This window comes from Harpia harpyja, chromosome 10, assembly GCF_026419915.1.
Source record: "Harpia harpyja isolate bHarHar1 chromosome 10, bHarHar1 primary haplotype, whole genome shotgun sequence".
Lineage (NCBI taxonomy): Eukaryota > Metazoa > Chordata > Aves > Accipitriformes > Accipitridae > Harpia > Harpia harpyja.
Genome location: NC_068949.1, coordinates 38,573,729 through 38,592,325, shown reverse-complemented (window position 1 = coordinate 38,592,325; position 18,597 = coordinate 38,573,729). Strand labels below are relative to the sequence as shown.

The window sequence follows — 18,597 nt, the reverse complement described above, 5'->3', positions numbered from 1 at the left end:
ATGTGGTTACATGAGAACTTGTGGATTCTTGAAAATCTATGTGTCTGGAGGCTGAAAATGCAGAAAGAAAATAGAAAGAACGGCAAATGTTGATTTTATAATGTGGGATTATTTTTAGGCTTGTTCTCATTACATTTTAGGGAACCTGCCCTATTGTATTTTGAGACCTTGAGTATACTGAGCATTTTGAAGATGCTATAAAAGTGAATGTGCTTAAAAGTAATGGATTTTGAAATAGAAAATGTTGGTTTTAAGTCAGAAGATGCGTTACTGGCAAAGTGTATCATATATTCCTAGTAAACTACACAGTGCGGGGAGTCCATTTCAGCAAGGACTATGTATATCCGGGATATAAAGAAAGGCATACTTAAAATATTATTGTGGGGAGGAGAGGCCAAAGGTATTCCTTTATTCCTTAAAGGAGGCTGGGGCCCCTCTTAGCAGGCAGATTCACGGGTTAATTAGGGGTTCAGGTTTTAGTCCATTCGTTACAGGTTTCAAAATGACTTCCTTTCTCCACCTGTCATGTACACAGCTGCTCGGTTAGACACTTAGCATGGTAAGTGCATGCATACTTCCCTGTTACAGCCTGTGAAGTTGTGCTATACGTTGTGGGCAGGACCATTCCAGATCAAGACCTTTAGCAAACAGCAGCAGCTCCTTTGCGCGTTGAACTTGGAGGGCTGACCTAACTGAAACCGAGAGCTGGGGAAAGGCTTGTTCACTTGCTGAAAAGGGTCTGCTAGGTTGTGATATTTCCCACTCCACTTCTCTGATCAATTCTCTCTCGCAGGCAGGAATGGCATCTCCTGAAAATCCCGAGCAGTTGATCATTGCCCTGGAACCCGAGGCTGCCTCTATCTACTGCCGAAAGCTCCGCCTGCACCAGATGATAGACCTGAGTAGTAGGGCACCTGTCAATGGTTATAGCCCAAGTGACACTATTGGAACTGGATTTACACAGGGTACTTCTTCTATTAACTCACTTCTTCAGATTCTTATGCCTGAGTTTGCTTTGTCCATGACGGCTGTTTTCTTACCATTTCTTGTTGTCTTTGCTCTTGAGATGTTTCAGACTAGCATCAATTTGCTTTTATAAACTGTTTTGCTGTTTACTGTAATTAGACTGGTCTAGGCATTGATCAGCAGACATGTTTGCACGCACTTGAATTTTAGCATGCAGGTAGCTTCATTGCCTTGACTTTATTGGAATGTTGTGGGAGTCTTTTAGTATTTTCACAACAGTATTTTTCTGCCTTAATTAAAATCAATACTTTGTGTTGGGTCATTTTTTTAATTTAATTTTTTGGAAACAATTATGGGTCTAATTAGCTGCATTATTGAAACAGTGTTAAATAACTGGATCTGCAATGAGATTTTTAGTCTGAGGCATTGCAGAGTTTTGGCGGATGCTTTCTGATGTCATCTTTATGAAATATCATTAATTACTTTCAACACTCAGGTGAACACACAGTATTGGAATAAAGCAATGAATTTATCTGCTCGTAGATGAGCAACTAGATACAGCACTTCTGATTTATCAACCTGGGGTCTGTTGCTAATATCAATGTTTGAAGACTGACTGACAGTGAGGGACAGAGATTGGACCACAGTGTAAGTCACTCGCCAAAAGATCCTTTGTCACCAAAGATTTTTGAGCTTGGTATCCTACCTGAGATTGGAGGAAAATGAGAGGAACAAAACAGGAAAACGAAGCAGCAGTAAGACGTGATTGCTGCATAATGCAGTTTTCCTATCTGTGTGAATTGTAACAGTTGCACTGATATTGGTGGTAGTGTGCCAATCTGTGCCAGAAGGAATTTTTCAGAAGAATTTGTTTTTTATCATATTTACTAGGTCAAACAGTACAGGCAAATGGAAGATTAAGCTAGTCAAGCTATTCCTGTAGTTACCGGAGGGTATTTTTTTTAGTTAGGCGGAGTCACTACATTATTCTCTCAAACCCATGCCTCTCCTAGCCAGCACTTGTCAGATGTGTTCAGCATTATGGAGGCCCATGCAGAGCACAGGACAAAATCAGTTTTCAGGACACAGTCCCTTCAGGAGCCCCTCACCTTCTGACCCCCTTGTTCATGTCCTGAACCATTCTAGTTCCATGTGATTTTACATGAACTCACTTTCAGGCTACACAAGGATTTGCCTCTGGGAAAATAATAAAAGAAAAGAGTTTCTCTGGTTAAGGTTTTGAAGCTGGGCAGAATTTGACAGATCATGGATTTCTGCTATCGGGCTTTTTCTTGGATGGGGGGTACCATTCTTCTTCTTGACTTTGTATGGTAAAAGCTATTGGGGATGAGAAAGGTTTCATGTCAAAATTAATGAAAACAAAGTTTGGAGTGAATTAATTTGGGGTTAGAATTAAAATTTCATAAAGGCATGGCAGGGACCCAAGACAAGCTGAGAACAGATTAAGGAGAAAAACCCTTTAAATATAAACAGAGAGAAGTACTCCAAGGACCATATTATTGCTGTGAAGTCAAAAGAAAAATTTTACTGTTCATAGTAGCCAGGATAAGCTTACTTCAGTCGTAGTTAGAGGCTGGCTCTTGTGTTCACTTCTAGCCCACAGAAGTGAATGAAAGAACTCCCACTGACTTCTGTGGGCTCTGTGTCAGGCCCTTGCTTGGACCTAGAGCTTGTTCTGTCCTTGAATGCTTCATCATCTAAGCTCTCACTGTGTGCTGCTAAGTCAGTGCAGCAAAGCTAATGCGGCTTGTCTGCATCATAGGGTCTTTATGGGGAGGGTAGAGTGCGTGTGCAAGTGGAGCTGCTGGTCTTTTTCTGATGATAGGCACTATAGAAATGAGAAGCAAAATGCATTCAGTGATTTGCATGCTGATATTTTCAGAAAGAATGATATTTGCATGCATGACAGGATGCCTCTCTTCTTCTCTGGTGTTTTATAGAAGTGCCTTTGAGGGTGAGTGAAGGTTACACAGGGAATGATTTTTTTTGATCATTCAGTTGTAGAGGTTTATTTAGAAGCATAATAGCAAAGGCTCTCACTACTCTGCTTTGTCTTTACAGGCTGTTCTGCATCTTCTAAAAGTCTAAGTAGCAATTAAGTCTTGTAAGTTAACTGATTGTTATAATAGTATTGCTAGATTATGCTTAGTTTTCAACTGGTGTATATTTAAAATATTATGAGGGTCAGCCTTGGTGATCACTGTGGCCTTAAGAAGTTATAAATGTGAGCAGCAGTGCTTTCGGCTGCTCGTTTTGAGACAGACTGATGTCCTGAGAGGCTCAGGAGGCATCTTTGCCTGTGCACCCAAAATCGGCAGTGGCTTTTGGAAACGTGGGGATGGTCTCGCTGGCCCCGGGCTGCGCAGGTGCGTCTGGCAGCGTGTTGGGGCTGGCGGCAAAGGCTGGCTGCGAGCCCCACCCCGGTTCCAGGCAGTGCTTTGAAAAACAGAATGTATTAAAAAAATAAATCAGACCTGTTTATGCCTTTCATATGAGGTTATTGTTTTTAGTCCAGTTAGTATCAAGGAAGATCAGTGCAGCTGAAAAACATTTTTCCTTCTTTCTAGGAATGATGTTATAATGTTCCCGATTCTAGTGCAGTAATTTTTGCTCATTTGTTTTGTTAAAAAGCGGTACATACAGATCTGTCAGCCTGCTTGCACTTGTTTCCTGCAGCTTATGATATCAACTTCTTCATGCTTTCTCATACTCAGTTATTTTTTCTCTGTCAATGACTAGCTAAGGAACACGTCCGTCGTAATCGACAGAGTCGTACCTTTTTGGTGGAAAATGTCATAGGAGAGATCTGGTCCGAACTGGAGGAAGGTAGTATGCTTTCTTGAATAAACTTTGCTCTCACCAGGTTTATATTGCAGGCAAACATTGTGTTTCCAACAAATGTGCTGTGTGCTGCGTTGTTCTCACAGTGATTATAAATAGGAAAAGAAAAAAACACAAGTTCATGTGCTGCTCTTAGTTATTAAGGCTGAACTGCAATTCTGTATGCTCTAGCAAAATATGGTTTATTAAGGAGATGGTAGCAGGCAATCCAGGTTTTAAAATGCAACCAGAATATTTTCCTCAGAATAGGCCTTGTAAATATGCCATAATATTAAGTTGGTAGCCCACTAGAATGTACACCAGCAACGTGAGCAACTCCACTAACCTACTTTTCATCTGTGTAAATCAATAGCTTTTGACATCTGAATTTCATATTTGTTATCAATCACTGCATTATAATTACTAAAAAAGACCAAGTCTTCAGCGTAGACATTCATGACCTTCTATAAGTCATTATCTCTCATGGTCATAATGCCCCTGAGAAGCTTTCATTGCAACATGCTGTTGTGATACACTAATGTAAGTACCGTTTGGCAAACTAGGTGACCGTTACATCGTTGTTGACAGTGGAGGAGGCACAGTAGATATGACTGTCCATCAGATCAGGCTCCCTGAAGGACATCTTAAGGAGCTGTACAAGGCAACAGGTAATGTCACTTCCATTCCAAGCACTGCTTGCTTTATTTATGCAATATTTTGACTTGTCAGTGAAGGAAATGTATGCCTTTATTATTCACTACATTTCACTAACAGTTCTTCCTGAAATAAGAGCAGCATTCAGAATTAGTATAACCTAGCTACTGGTCAGCAGACATTGGTAAATCACTTAATGCTTCTGAAGCTTTTGGATGGTAAACCTCACATTGGGAGAGTAAGAATCTGCCATCTCCTGTGTTATTCACTCCTATTCAGGCCATGACCTCCTGCCATGGTCCTGGTCTGACTTCTGCTAGGAGAGTTGTCACCTTCCTGTCCTTTGAGAGGTCACCTGTGTATTGCTGCTCTGTCCAGGTATTCAGAGATGTATTGTGGAGATACAAATAGATGTGTCACAAGATCCTTGTAAAGTGGCTGTTGGCAGAACAGAAGTTTCCCTAGATTTAAGCGGAATCTTATATATTCCAGTAATTTCACAGGCAGTGTAACAAGGATGGTCTACCATCCCCTGGAAAAAATGTACAATAATTGGTCCCCAGCAAAGATATAAAGTGCAATCCTTCAATGGTATTCCATCCCTGAACTCCAGATCCCCTTTGACTTTGTCCTGTGGCTAAGCTGTTAAGCACACGAGTCAGCCTATTATTTGTTGCTGTGTCTCTATACCAAGTTAATCTTCATCTGTATGGTTCATCACTGAGCCTTCTCAGTCTTGGTGGCTGTAAGACTACCTCAGGAAACAACCTAGTAAGAGCAAATGGGACAGTGTACATCAAGTCCGTCTACCCCTAAATATGAGTCTAACCCACACCTCATGTGTGGATAAGGAGTCAGTTTCCTCTGCTTCTAATAAAAATATTTCTGTTTTATAGTGATAGTGTTACAGTGGCTATAATGGTATGGGAGTAAAAGTGAGGCAAAGGTAAGATTATGTTCTGTATTAGAACAACTGTTACATTTAGGAAAGATACCTCTTTCTGTAGACCTTCTCCCATGATAGTCCTAGTAGTGTCGATCTGATGTGTATTTGGTCAACTTGAAATCTAATAAGCAGTTCAGAGTATTAAAGCTGTGTTTTGTTTGTAATACAGGTGGGCCATATGGTTCTCTAGGTGTGGACTATGAATTTGAAAAGCTTCTGTGTAAAATATTTGGAGAAGACTTTATTGAGCAATTTAAAATCAAGCGTCCTGCTGCCTGGGTTGATCTGATGATAGCATTTGAGTCCCGTAAACGGGCAGCAGCTCCAGACAGGACCAATCCGCTAAACATCACTCTGCCTTTCTCCTTCATTGACTATTACAAGAAGTTTCGAGGTCACAGTGTAGAACATGCCTTGAGGAAAAGCAAGTGAGTAGACAATTGAACACAAATGGATGCAGAATTAACTACTGGTAGCAAAGACAAATAAGTAAAATATCCTAATTACATGTAGACTGCAAGATAATAATGTAAAAATGTAGCATAAGGATGCGAAAATGGGATTGCCTGAAGTGCAGTTTCCAAAATGGAAAGTTCTGATCAATTTCTTGCCAAAGCTTTTCTGTACAAGACTTGCACTCTTCTGGTATTGCTTTCTATGACTTTTGTTAGGCCACCACTGCATCACTTTCCTGAATTTGACCATATATTTTGAGTCCCTTATGTGTTGATTAGGAACATCAGATCAAATACAGAATTTGATGTCTAAAAGTTAGTTACCTAGAACCTTAATTTTTAGAGGCCTGGACCCTGGAACAAAACCAAGATCTTGAGTGCAATGATGTGTAAATATGTTCGTGGCTTGAGGAAATTTATTAACGATACCATATCACTGTGAAAACATATACTACTGCACAGAGCTCTGCAAGGGGAAAGCATTCTTCTTTTGAAGTGATGGCAGGCTTTCTTTTCTTCTAGTATTTTACCAGTTCAATAATTTGCTTGGTAGGTGGGGAGACATAATCCCCTCCAGAGATTTTAATTCATGATTTTCAGTATCAAGAAGGCACCCTAAATGATAAGATCATGGGCTGCTATAGAAAAGGAAGTGAGGAGAAAGTAGAAGTGGGCATTTTCATCTTTTGAAATTATATACTACAGGAGACCTGGAGATTAATGACATAAAAGAGAATGAACAAGAGAGCCTGTAAATCTAGGGCAGAATGCTTGGGACCTGAGAGCAGAAAACATGATTATTTAGTACCTGTACCTTGGCTTCTTTCTGCATTTTTTAATCCAGTCAATGTTGAATGTAGCATTGTCATGGTTTAACCCCAGCTAGCAGCTAAGCACCACGCAGCTGCTTGCTCACTCCCCCCACCCAGTGGGATGGAGGAGAGAACTGAAAAAAAGTAAAACTCATAGGTTGAGATAAAGACAATTTAATAGGACAGAAAGGAAAAAAATAATAATGATGATAATAATAATAAAAATAATAATAAAAAAATGACAGTAATAAAAGAATTGGAATATACAAAACAAGTGATGCACAATGCAATTGCTCACCATTCACCAACTCACGCCCAGTGAGTTCCCAAGAAGTGATCCGCCACCCCCAGCCAACTCCCCCCAGTTTGTATACTGGGCATGACATCATGTGGTATGGAATATCCCTTTGGCCCGTTTGGGTCAGCTGCCCTGGCGGTGTCCCCTCCCAACTTCTTGTGGCCCTCCAGCCTTCTTGCTGGCTGGGTGTGAGAAGCTGAAAAATTCAGGGCAAGCACGCAGGCTGAAACTCCTGCATCTCTTCCTAAAGTTATTGGTAAATGTACTTTAAGCCTAAATGACTTGGAATTCAGTTCAGAGTCACTTCCTAAGAGACTGAGATTCTGAAATCATTAAAAATTTCTGGAAATACTCCCCCTCACAAGACCATCTCCTTCTTATTAATAGTCTTAATGGTGAATCTTAGAGGGAATGCTAAATGTTTCCTTCAAATAAAATTAAATTAATTGGGTAACAGGATACAAAGAGCATAGAGGTGACATATAATGTGCATGAATGGAGAGATTACTGAGCTATATGTATGTGTATCAGTGATGGAATAACATAATGTTTGTATTCATTTAACAAATGTTATGCCTCATTAAAAAAGCTGTGCTCCCTTCTGCCTCCTGAGGCTTCCCATACTTGCTCGTTTTCCTTGTGTGTTTCCAGTGGCTTTGGCCTGCTACTGCTATAATCTAAATGTTGCCCTTCTGGGGATAAATCAGTGCTGTTTCAGATCAGCGAGCACTGGATTGACTGCCAGCTGTTTCAGGAAGCAGCTGAGCATTGGTAATGCTGCAGAAGGCAGTCAGGCAAAGAAAACAACAATTAGACAAGCAAAAATAACAATTCTCCCTTGAAATTTTACATTGCTGCAGTTGATATGGGGCGAGGGTGAGGTGGTGAGGCACTTTCTTCCAAGCAGAATGCATGCAGATTCTGTAAACGCATTTATTTATTTATTTATTTAGTGTGTCTTGTGAGTGCTGGGCTGTTTCTTACGGCTCAGCTGTAATATTTTAATGTCCTTTCTAACTGTTCTTTTCCAGTGTGGACTTTGTGAAGTGGTCATCCCAGGGAATGTTGAGGATGAGCCCGGATGCAATGAATGCTCTTTTCAAACCTACAATTGACCAGATCATTCAGCACCTTAGTACGTATCTGCGTGTAATTCCACTTTGCGGCTGAGCTGAAACTGAAGCTTTGCTTACCTGTTTCAAACCAGTAACTGGCATTAAAGTCAAACAATTCCTCTAGTACGCACCAAATGTGGGCAAGGAATTTAGTTCTGAATCTTGCAGTTCTCTACAAAGTAGTTAAGAAAATAATAGAAGTAAGGGATATCACCTTAACACATATTGCTACCTAGTTCTAGTACTAATTACTGAGTGTGATTCAGTCCCATTACTGCCTAAGCTTCAATTATTCTGTACTTCCAAGGCTGCAAGCATTCAGAAGGCTGAAATGCACTGACTAACCCAGATCCTGCTTTTGTTTTTCCTGTTTCAGGCAACAACTAAATAATGCCAGAGATGTAACTAGTTTCTGATTATTCCTGCTATTAAGACCTCTAGTTCATTTCTCCTCAGTGGAAGGTCACATTTGTTCATGACCATCCAAATCACTGACATCTCTAAAACACAAATAATAAATGATGCATCATGGTAAAAGTACTTCCAGGCATGGCTTAAGCAGCACCGAATATATTTATCCAGTAATGGAAAGTGACATAGGCTTACTGGTAAATTTATTATTTAAAGTCTTCCTGGTGGAAGATAGAGTATAATATATATACTGAGCAAAGTATTGCTGTTCTACACATTATAAGGCACTAATTGAATCTCATTTGGAATGGAATATCCAGCTTTGCTCACTATATGTGAGGAATTACTAGGTAAATTTCAGAGGTCACAACTTAGTAAGACAACTAGTACAGAACAGCTTGTACTTGAGCAGGGAGGGAGAGACCTAGACTTACAATAGTTGTGACAGATAACTCAGTCATGCTGCGTCAGTTATTTGAGCTAAGGGTGAGCCTACAATTGAACTGTATGGTTTTCTTGAAAGTAGGAGATGTGGGCTTCAGCTAAGAAGGAACATCTGTAAAATTTAAGGAAGTATTATTTTGCAGATGGTACTTATTGTGATTAAAATGTTAGGATCAGAAATAATAAGTGAATTTAAAATGGGATGACTTATCTGGAATGCAGTAAAGGGTACGTGAATCGGTTAAGTTTGGGAATATCTCACTGATACTTGAAGTGGCAAGATGATGTCTGTTTCCCTACTACCCATAATGTGACTGGCAGGATTTCTTTGCAGGAAAACTGTGTCTCCCTTTACTAGTAGAAGGTAAATAAAAATCCTGTTTTAAGTGCCACTTCAGGAATATTGTATGCTTTGAGGTAAGTTTCCATTCACAGTGAAACAGAGTATAGAAGAGACTACAGAAGGGGAACAAGTGCATGCTGAGAGTGGCAGTGTGGGCATAGATGTGGCGGTTTCAGATCTTGTGCGTGTTCATGGGACATTCAGTGCACTCAGTCATTAGGAGTTTCACATGCATTGCCTTGTCACAGTGGATTTTTCCGTATTGAATGGGCTCTGTTTCTGTTTAGGTGACGTGTTTGATAAGCCAGAAGTGACCAATGTCAAGTTTCTGTTCCTGGTGGGTGGCTTCGCTGAATCCCCCTTGCTCCAACAAGCTGTCCAGAGCGCTTTTGGTTCGAGATGTCGGGTCATCATTCCTCAGGATGTGGGGCTCACTATCCTCAAAGGAGCTGTTCTCTTTGGTCTAGACCCTGCTGTCATCAAAGTGCGGCGTTCACCTCTCACCTACGGTGTGGGTGTGCTGAATCGGTTTGTGGAAGGGAAGCATCCACCAGAGAAGCTTCTAATCAAAGATGGCACACGCTGGTGCACTGATGTCTTTGACAAATTTATCTCAGCTGACCAATCTGTAGCCCTTGGAGAAACTGTGACACGCAGTTACACACCTGCCAAACCTTCTCAGTTAGTAATAGTGATCAATATCTATAGCTCAGAACAAGATAATGTTAGCTTCATCACCGAATCTGGAGTGAAAAAGTGTGGCACCCTTCGCTTGGATCTCACGGGAACTGATGCTTCAGTGCCAAGCCGGAGGGAGATCAAAACACTTATGCAGTTTGGGGACACTGAAATCAAAGCCATGGCCATTGATGTTGCCACCTCTAAAAGTGTCAAAGTTGGTATTGATTTCTTAAACTACTAACAGCCTGTTTTCCCCACCACAGCCTGTTTGTGAGACTGATCTTCCACTATTCCATTTTTTGACTTTCATATATCACGTAATCAACTTGAATTTCAGCAGGCTATATGAGAACAGCTAGTAAGGTGGGGTATGTCATAATGTGTGCCCTTTGATGACCAAAGGCTGGATTGTGAAAGACCCTTAAAAAGTTTTGGGAGCAAAAGTTCCAGAGGTAGTAAGAGTTCCCGAGTTACTCAAGCATGATTAAAGATCTACCTTTATTAAGTAAATACTGATTATTGGTGCATCCTGAAGATTAGTTAAAAAGATATAAAATCGTAATCTCTTTGCCTTATTCATCTTCCTCTTCCTTTTTCTCCCAAGAAAACCTCACTAACCAACATGGCTGTTGTAGGGGGTGTATCTGTGGGTTATCTGTTTAAACAGCACCGTCCTGTGGCAATGGGAACAAATTAGTAGTCTATAGTATTCTTTTGTTTGTTTGATTTTGCCCTGTGCTTTCAAAATTTTAAGTGCTGAAAATCAATGACTTAAAGAAATGGGAACTGAATTTCTTAAATTCTGAGATCCTACTGAAAAGAAAATCCTCAGAAATCCTTAAAATTAAATTTAGGAAATATATACATATAAGGAGCCTAATATTGATTGCTGCAGTTTGAAAACAAGGCCTTTATTATCAAAGCCCTCAGAACAAGCTGTTGGATTAAATAGCTAGCATTACCCTCATTATACTTTGGAAAATTATTAAGAACAAAGCTATTTCCCTTTTGGGTCTTCTAAACTCATTTTTATTAGTCTCCATCTGAAATCATAGAATCACAGAATAGTTGAGGTTGGAGGGGACATCCATTGAGTATCTGGTCCAATCTCTCAGCCTTAAGCAGTGTCAACTAGAGCAGGATGCTTTGTCCAGTTGTGAATATCCCCAAATGCCTAAACTCTGGGCAACCTGTTCCAGTATTTGACAACCCTCACTGAAAAAAAGTTTTTCTTATGTTTAAAAGGAATTTCTTGAGTTTCAGTTTGTGCTCATTGCCTCTTGTTCCTTCACTGGATACCTCTGAGACATCTGACTCCATTACTGTCTTCTATCAGTCATTTATACACATTCCTAGCATCTCCTGAGCCTTCTCGTGTCTAAACAGTCTCAGCTCTCTAAGCCTCTCCTCACATGACAGATATCCCAATCCCTTAATCATCTTCATGACCCTTTGCTGGTCTCAGTCCAGTATGTCCATGTCTCTCTTGTAGAAGCACAGAACTGGACCTGGCACTCCAGATGTGGTCTCACCAGGGCTGAATAAAGGGGAATAATCACTTTTCCTCGACCTGCTGGCAATGTTCTTCCTAATGCAGCCCAGGAGGCTATTGGCATTCTTTGTTGCAAGGGCACATTGCTGGCTCACACTCAACTTTGTGTCTACCAAGACCCCGAGGTCTTCTTCTGCCAAGCTGCTTCCCAGCCAGTTGGCCCACAGTATATACTGGTGCATGGGGTTATTTCTCCCCAGGTTCAGGACTTTGCACTTTGCTTTGTTGAACTTTATGAGGTTTCTGTCTGCACATTTCTCCAGCCTGTTGAGGTCTCTCTGACCCATCTGGTTTATCAAGCACTTCTCCAAGTGTTTATATTTCTTTTCTTGTTAATCCCTGTGTTAAGATTTGGAAGTACAGTTAGATGATGGCTGTCCAGGAAGATTTAAACAACTTAAAAGAAAGAAACACCCAGATCAAAAGTGACGTAATATATTTTGAGTAGCAAGCATTTTAATTGAGTAAAATATATTTCTGGGCTGAGTTGAATGGCCAGTTAAGTGGAAGGCAGAAGCCAAGAGAACGAAACTACAAATAGCATTAAATAAAACATTCCTTACATGGCTATAAGCACACAACTCTTAACGCAGGTGAAATACAATGATGGTCATGGTAGAAACTTGTTTTCCAAATAATAACTTTCTGGAAATGTTTTCTTAAGCACATTCACCTGGAAAATTTCTTCTGCAACTGGAACAGTTTCTATTTTGCAAAATGCTACAGGTGGATAACTTCTGAAACCTACAGTCTGTATCTGCCATGAACTGACAACTTCAGATTCAAATCTAAATCCCACTCCAAATTGGCAGACTGGTACCACCCTGTAGAATCACCCTAAAATGCTGACACTTTCAGAGCTTTTATACAGAGCTGCCTGATTACCTGCTGGAATTCATTACATTTTTGAAACTTTGAAATGTTAATTGTTAAACTAAACCTTCCTTTCTAATAAGTTGAGCATGAGTTAAAGCCATTACTGACACTTTTGGGAACTGAAAGCTTTATCAATTATTTCACTAATTTACGTTCCAATCCTGCACTGAAGCTTTCTGTGTTTAGCCTGGAGTGTTGCCACAGTAAAGAGCTGCAGAACTGATCTACTGCATTTTGCCATTGAGTTTTCCGTGTCTCCTGCAGAATTCCCTAGTTGAATGTGAAATCTGTTCTGCATTCAGCTTTAAAAAAAAAAAAAAAAAAAGAAAAGAAAAAAAAAAAGAGGACTATGGAGAATGCTAGTCACAGTATCCGGCTGGATACTTTCTATAATTACAAAGTGTGCTTGCTAGCATTCAGTTTCCTGCTGCCTGCTAAATGCTTTAAAAGCTGAATACTGGGATTTTTTTGTGTGTTGCTTTCCATGGTTTACAAACAAGAGAAACTTTAAGATGAGTTATGAACAATATAATTTTATGTATATACAATATTTAAATATTGTACAGACTCTTTCTTTCTACAGTGCTATTTTCTTGTATAAAAATGCTCTTTGCCTCTGTTGATTTCATTCAGCTGTTAATTTTAAATAACATAGTTTCTCAATCAGCTTCTGTAATTATAGGCTTTTGAAGATGGTAAGATATGAAATGTAAAAGGCTGATCTTATAATAATAGGAAAGAAAAGTTGGTGTGTCAGAGAATACAACATTCTTCCTGCAATGCAAGTCATACCAGTTAAGCATATTACACAGATGCACTAGTACTGGGATTTTCATTTCTTTGTTTCAGATGGTGACCATTCCATCTCCAGCAGTTCATCATAATAATGGATGAATTCTCCTGTAAAACCAAGCTAAAAATTAGATTGTATGATCTGGATATACAGGTTCCTCACTAGCTTTTGAGGTTTTGTTAAGGGTCTTCTCTAGTTTAAAAAACAAACACGAAACTACCTTCCAAAGCCAGGCAACACTGTTTTATTGTAGCTGCAGGCAAAAGCCAGTCTCTGACTACCACTACCACAAGACAAAATCCTTAAAGAATAGGCTTCAGTATCTTTGCATCCTATGTTAAACTGAATTGGTCCAGTTCTGCACAGATTTGTTTCCGGTGGCCTTAAGTTAACACAGAATTTGGTCTAATAAATGGTTGCAACCTCCCCCTCTCCCCTCTGAAGAGAAGGTGAACTTCAAGATCAGGTGGCCCATGATTTTTGTGGTGTTTTCAGCCTGTCTGCAGGGAATGCTAAGGGTAGTTTCTGCAGCTCTTCTGAAGCATAGTTCCCTGCAGAGTAGCGATTCTCTGCCCTTTCTTATTCACCTTTTGTAAGATCCCATCTGGATCCAAGCAGGGGTTTCTTGCTGAAATTACTCTACTGTAACTGTAAAATGTGGTTGGCATATTTTTGCACTTCCTCATTCAGTCTGATGAGAGCACTATCAAGCTTATCTTTGCAGAGCACTGAAGTACTGAACAAACTCCCAGCTGTCCTTGTTGCCCTCTAAATCTAAGAATGGAAAATTAGCTTGTCTCTCTAAGGAATTAGAATTGTAGGTAGAATATTATGCTGTGGTCTGTAGTCTATAACCCAGTTAAACAACTTTACATTGTAAGTGGCATGTGGATGCCCATTTTGATAAAGGATGTTAGGCTGTAAAACTAATATGAAATTTATTAGGAAATAAGTAATTTTTAGAATAGTAGTTCTGATACTTTTGCAGGAGATTCCCTGCAGAGCACGTTTTTGGTAGGGGTTTCAGATGACATTGTGCAACTTGATGTTGAAAAGGCAAGGCCTGCTATCCTTAGGGAAAGCAGAAAGTCTTGGCAGAAGTTTCGCTCTAGGCAGCAGCTTGCAAGTTTGGGTCCAAGTTACTTAACTTTAGGCTGAAAGTTAGCAGCTAATTGTGATGGAATGATTAATTGTGGTAGAATATGATAAATGTGCAGTGATGGTTAGGACAGTTTACATTGGTATGAATATACCAATATTTATATACAGGAGTTTTAATGCATTATTATGAGAAGGCTAATTATATATTGCAGAGATTTAATCGCCAAGATAAGCTGCATATTTATGATATGAAGTGGCTTAAGCGGATGAATAGTATAAAAGTTGTTGGGCATAACGTCACAGTACTCACCTGCTTGAAATAGTCTTAAACTATATTATAAAACCAACCATTGTGGTCTTGTTCACCTCTGTGCAAGATAAATTCAGATTTCACTGATGTTTGGAGCTGTTCACAACTTGTCTGGATTGTATCTTGAGTGTTCTTGTGTCTTCAATCATGTCAAATAAAATACTGTAAAACTAATTTTTCTTTTGGGGTGTTACTATTTTTATGAAAATGGCTATAAAAAGAAACCTAATTTATTATGAAAGTGAGAAAGGCCAAGTGGTTATACTTGCATTTGGATGTTCCTTCATATGTGTAACTGAGCAAAAGTGACACCAACTGTATGTACTGCTTATGCGATTTCTTCAACCGTTTAGATGTGTGGACACCTAGAATCTTTGCCAAGGGCTTGCAGGCCCCTGTGCAGCACACACGACTCTTCGACAAGAGGCTGCTGCATTTTTAGTTCACTTGTGTACTTTCTAGGGGGGTCCGTATGTGCCCAAGGTAGAAGTCCACTGCTGGTGATTACTTGACTTCCACCAAAGCTGGTGTAGCTCTGAGTAGGGTGTCTGTTGGAGTTAAGACAGAAAGACTTTGGACAATACCAAAAGCAGATTAGGTATTTTCTGTAACGATGCTCTGAGAGAGCCAGGAAATCAAATATAAAAATTGATATATCAAAGAGGACTGTGGTCTCTTAGGCCTTGTCAAAGGCTGGTTTATTGTTAAAACTGTATTATCAGGCCAATAAGCTGGCCAGTAACCAGGTATATTTGCATGAGAGTGTACGTCTTTGTTGTGTGTTTCTAGATGTAGGAATGGTTAGTAAGGTCCAGCTGCACTGAAAAAAACTTGCATAACGGTTTGTGCAATATTATATTTTTCTGCTCACCATTGCAGGCCACGTCCCTCTCGAATTTGGCACCATTGGCACTAGCTATGGAGGCGATTCAGTGGTGTGTGTGACCTTAGTCTACAATACTGCTCAGATGCAAAGATGAAGAGAATGAACTGAGATGCATAGCAGCCACTACACCCCAACTTCCACCTATTTGCTGCAATGAAGATGTTTTACAAGTGCTTTATGACTATAATTATAAACACCATCCTAATAGGCTAGGTACTGTATTTAACTTGTAATGAACTTGATTTCAGCTAAACATTCAATTAATGTTACTAGTACAATGGGAAATATAATTACAGTCTTCAGGGACACATTAAGAACCAAATTTTGCTTTCAGTGTTCTAGCACATTGCTCTGGTTTCGAGGGGAGTTTCATGTATGTGCATTCAGAATTTGGTCCTTTCACTGGACTTTTCTAAATCTTAAGGTTTTCTCATATGAGTGCATTTATATTTAAAGTTACAGCCCCATCTTGATAGGAATGAGTTTGTATAAATTATTGGCTCTACCAAGAGCACATAAATACTTACTGAAATTTGCGGATGGTGTTTTCATGTTAGTAGCCGTGGAATAAAACAATTTATAAAACAACCTCTATGACAGCAGTGTCCAATTTCCCCAAAGAGATTCTCTCCTTTCGGTTTCCTAAGCAGCTACATTAAACACCACCCAGACATCTGTCTTAAAAACAATGGATTCAGAGTCCCCTTACTCAGTGCAAGAGCTGCCTGATTTTCAAGAGATGCAGCTTGGATAAATTGGTGAGAACTGCAAATGCTTTGTGTAACTGGGATTCAGGCCTGTTATTTGTCAGTCTCATTAGGCACTTTTTTGTGCTTTTTTTCCTTCAAATTAGAGATCTGAAAGTGGGTATTCAAACAAAGGAAGAAGTTTGCACTACAGCCTGTGCAGTTCCACAGATGCAAAGATCAGTTTCTTGAAGCAAAAACAGTCTTATGCCATCCTGAAAATGCATCACAGCAAACGTCACGAGTGCTGAGTAGCCTCTGGGGAGGTGAAGATGTTCATGGTGTATTTGTGATGTATGAATTCATGAAAATTCTGTTTTCATACCTGTGACTTAACATGTGGACAGGCTCATGGATAAAAAAAAATGTAAGATGCTCTCGGTATCACTAAGGGGGATATCAAAAACAGCTGAGCATATACCTCACTGATATAAAGGGACTAAGTGCAATAAATTAAGTTAGTTAACTGCAAACATTTTTCTGCAAACCAAGAAATTCTGTATCATCTTCTTTGTTTAACATAGAGTTGTGTAGGTGCTGGCTATAATTTTGAAGTAGTATCTATTTTCTCGTTTTTCAGGGACTGTAATAATAGGGAAAAGCTTACTAGATGCTATATCCCAGGAGCACTGGCTTTGTGCCCAGAGCAGAAGTCATCGAACTAGGACATAGTGTTCACTACCATGTGATGGCAAAAAATTAAGAACTTGGTAGATTGCAACTGCTATGATCCTTCTATCAGTGTCCACAGGTGAGCTTACATAAACATGCAGAAATGAAAAATACAATATAAGGTTATTCCAGGAATATTGTATGCTGCAGCAGAGCCAACAAGTAAAAGGAGGACAATGCTTTATTGAGTGTAAGGAAACCGAAGGTATCGGCTGAAGAGGTGTGTAACTAGGATTTGGATGTGAGACGATGGAGGCACTGGTGTGCTCCAGCAGTAACTGAAGATCAGGCAAGGTTTCAAAGTAGAAAGGAGTGGTGAGACTGACAGCTGTGAATGCCAGAGTTTGCTAAACCATAGTAATGAAGGAGTTAGAAAGGTGTCTCTCTCTTTCCTGAGGACAAGGAGTATTTCCTTCCCTCTGAGGAATAAGCTCTGCACCTCCAGTAGGAACTTCCGTCTGCCATCAGCTGATAAGAGCAGACACCAGACTGAACATATCCTCTTCCTCTGTAGTGCAAAGAGCAACCTCAATGCTGACCTGATGCTTCCCCCACACAAGTACACTGCGTACTTTACATGTGCTATCACTGCGTATTTGCTAACACGTACCAAGGTTGCAGTTAAAGCGCTGCAGTATAATGTATTGTTCACAGAACTTTTACTTTTTATCTAGTGAAAATCTTAATAGATCTATTTTCTCAGCCTGTTCGCCCCTGGGGACACACACACGGACACACACACACACTCTTCATCTAAATTACTATTGACTCCTCAAACTGAGTGGAGTTGAAGGAAGTTAACTGTGAGCAGAAGTGAATCCAGCAGAAAAGATGCTGGTCCTGCATGACATCGGCAGGGGTTCCTGTATTTAAGTGTGTTTTTTCCATGAACAACATTACAGCATCCTCCTTCAGATAATTTTCTCCCTATGTTCCTTGTGTAAGCAGAGGTCCCAGATGGCGGTAGTATCTGCAGGGTGTTGGGAACACACAGCTAGCTGCCTTGTCCATGAAAAAGTCCTTAGCAAGTAGTACATAGGTGGGCAGGAGAAGAGATGTTTTGTCAGCTCAGGGCACCAAGGTCAGCATTTAAGTCTGATAATTGTGTAAGGCATCTGAAGAATCAGGTAACATGAATAAGGGTGTTCCAAAACACATTTCAATTAATTTTGTAGTTATTTTGTTTTGTCTTAGTGGTGAGACACATGAGATCAAAGATCAAAAAGTACCACACACTTACCAAAGGTGCTACAGGACTGAGGGCATGTTGCTAAAATACACTGATCACATCCTACAGAAACATCTATCATTTCTATCCTTCAGAGTCAGGCAGTATATAGTATTAATTGTGGCTTTAGATTTTTCTCCCTTTTTTCTTCTCTACCTCTGTGCAGACATATCCAGTATTTTTGCTGGCTGCAATTGCAGCTCTGTCAGAGCATCACAGGAGATGCATGTAGCTGGAAAGGACCTCGGACATCTCACATAAAAGGAGGACATCAGACATATCTCACTGTCCTGCTGCAAAGCAGTTCTGCCTAAGCTACTCCCGACTTTGGTTTAATCTAGTTTTAAACCTCCTGATACTGCAATGGTGCTATCTGCCCGGGCAGTTTATTTGTGTTTTGCTGTCCTCACCTTTCTAAAGTTTTACATAGTGTCAACTCTGACTCTCTGTGGCTGTCCTACCCCTAG

At 40.0% G+C, this 18,597-nt stretch overlaps 1 protein-coding gene across 1 annotated transcript in view; it reads left to right on the top strand.

Annotated features, from left to right (window-relative positions):
• The window catches only part of HSPA12A (heat shock protein family A (Hsp70) member 12A), a 63,284-nt gene extending 48,512 nt beyond the window's left edge, over positions 1-14,772 (top strand). Inside the window, exons 7-12 of the mRNA XM_052799523.1 lie at positions 794-965; positions 3,727-3,813; positions 4,371-4,475; positions 5,577-5,835; positions 8,004-8,107; positions 9,573-14,772. Coding sequence (XP_052655483.1) covers positions 794-965; positions 3,727-3,813; positions 4,371-4,475; positions 5,577-5,835; positions 8,004-8,107; positions 9,573-10,207 — 1,362 coding nt within the window. The 3' untranslated portion in view covers positions 10,208-14,772. The remainder of the gene's footprint in view (positions 1-793; positions 966-3,726; positions 3,814-4,370; positions 4,476-5,576; positions 5,836-8,003; positions 8,108-9,572) is intronic.
• The last annotated feature ends 3,825 nt before the right edge of the window (positions 14,773-18,597 follow it).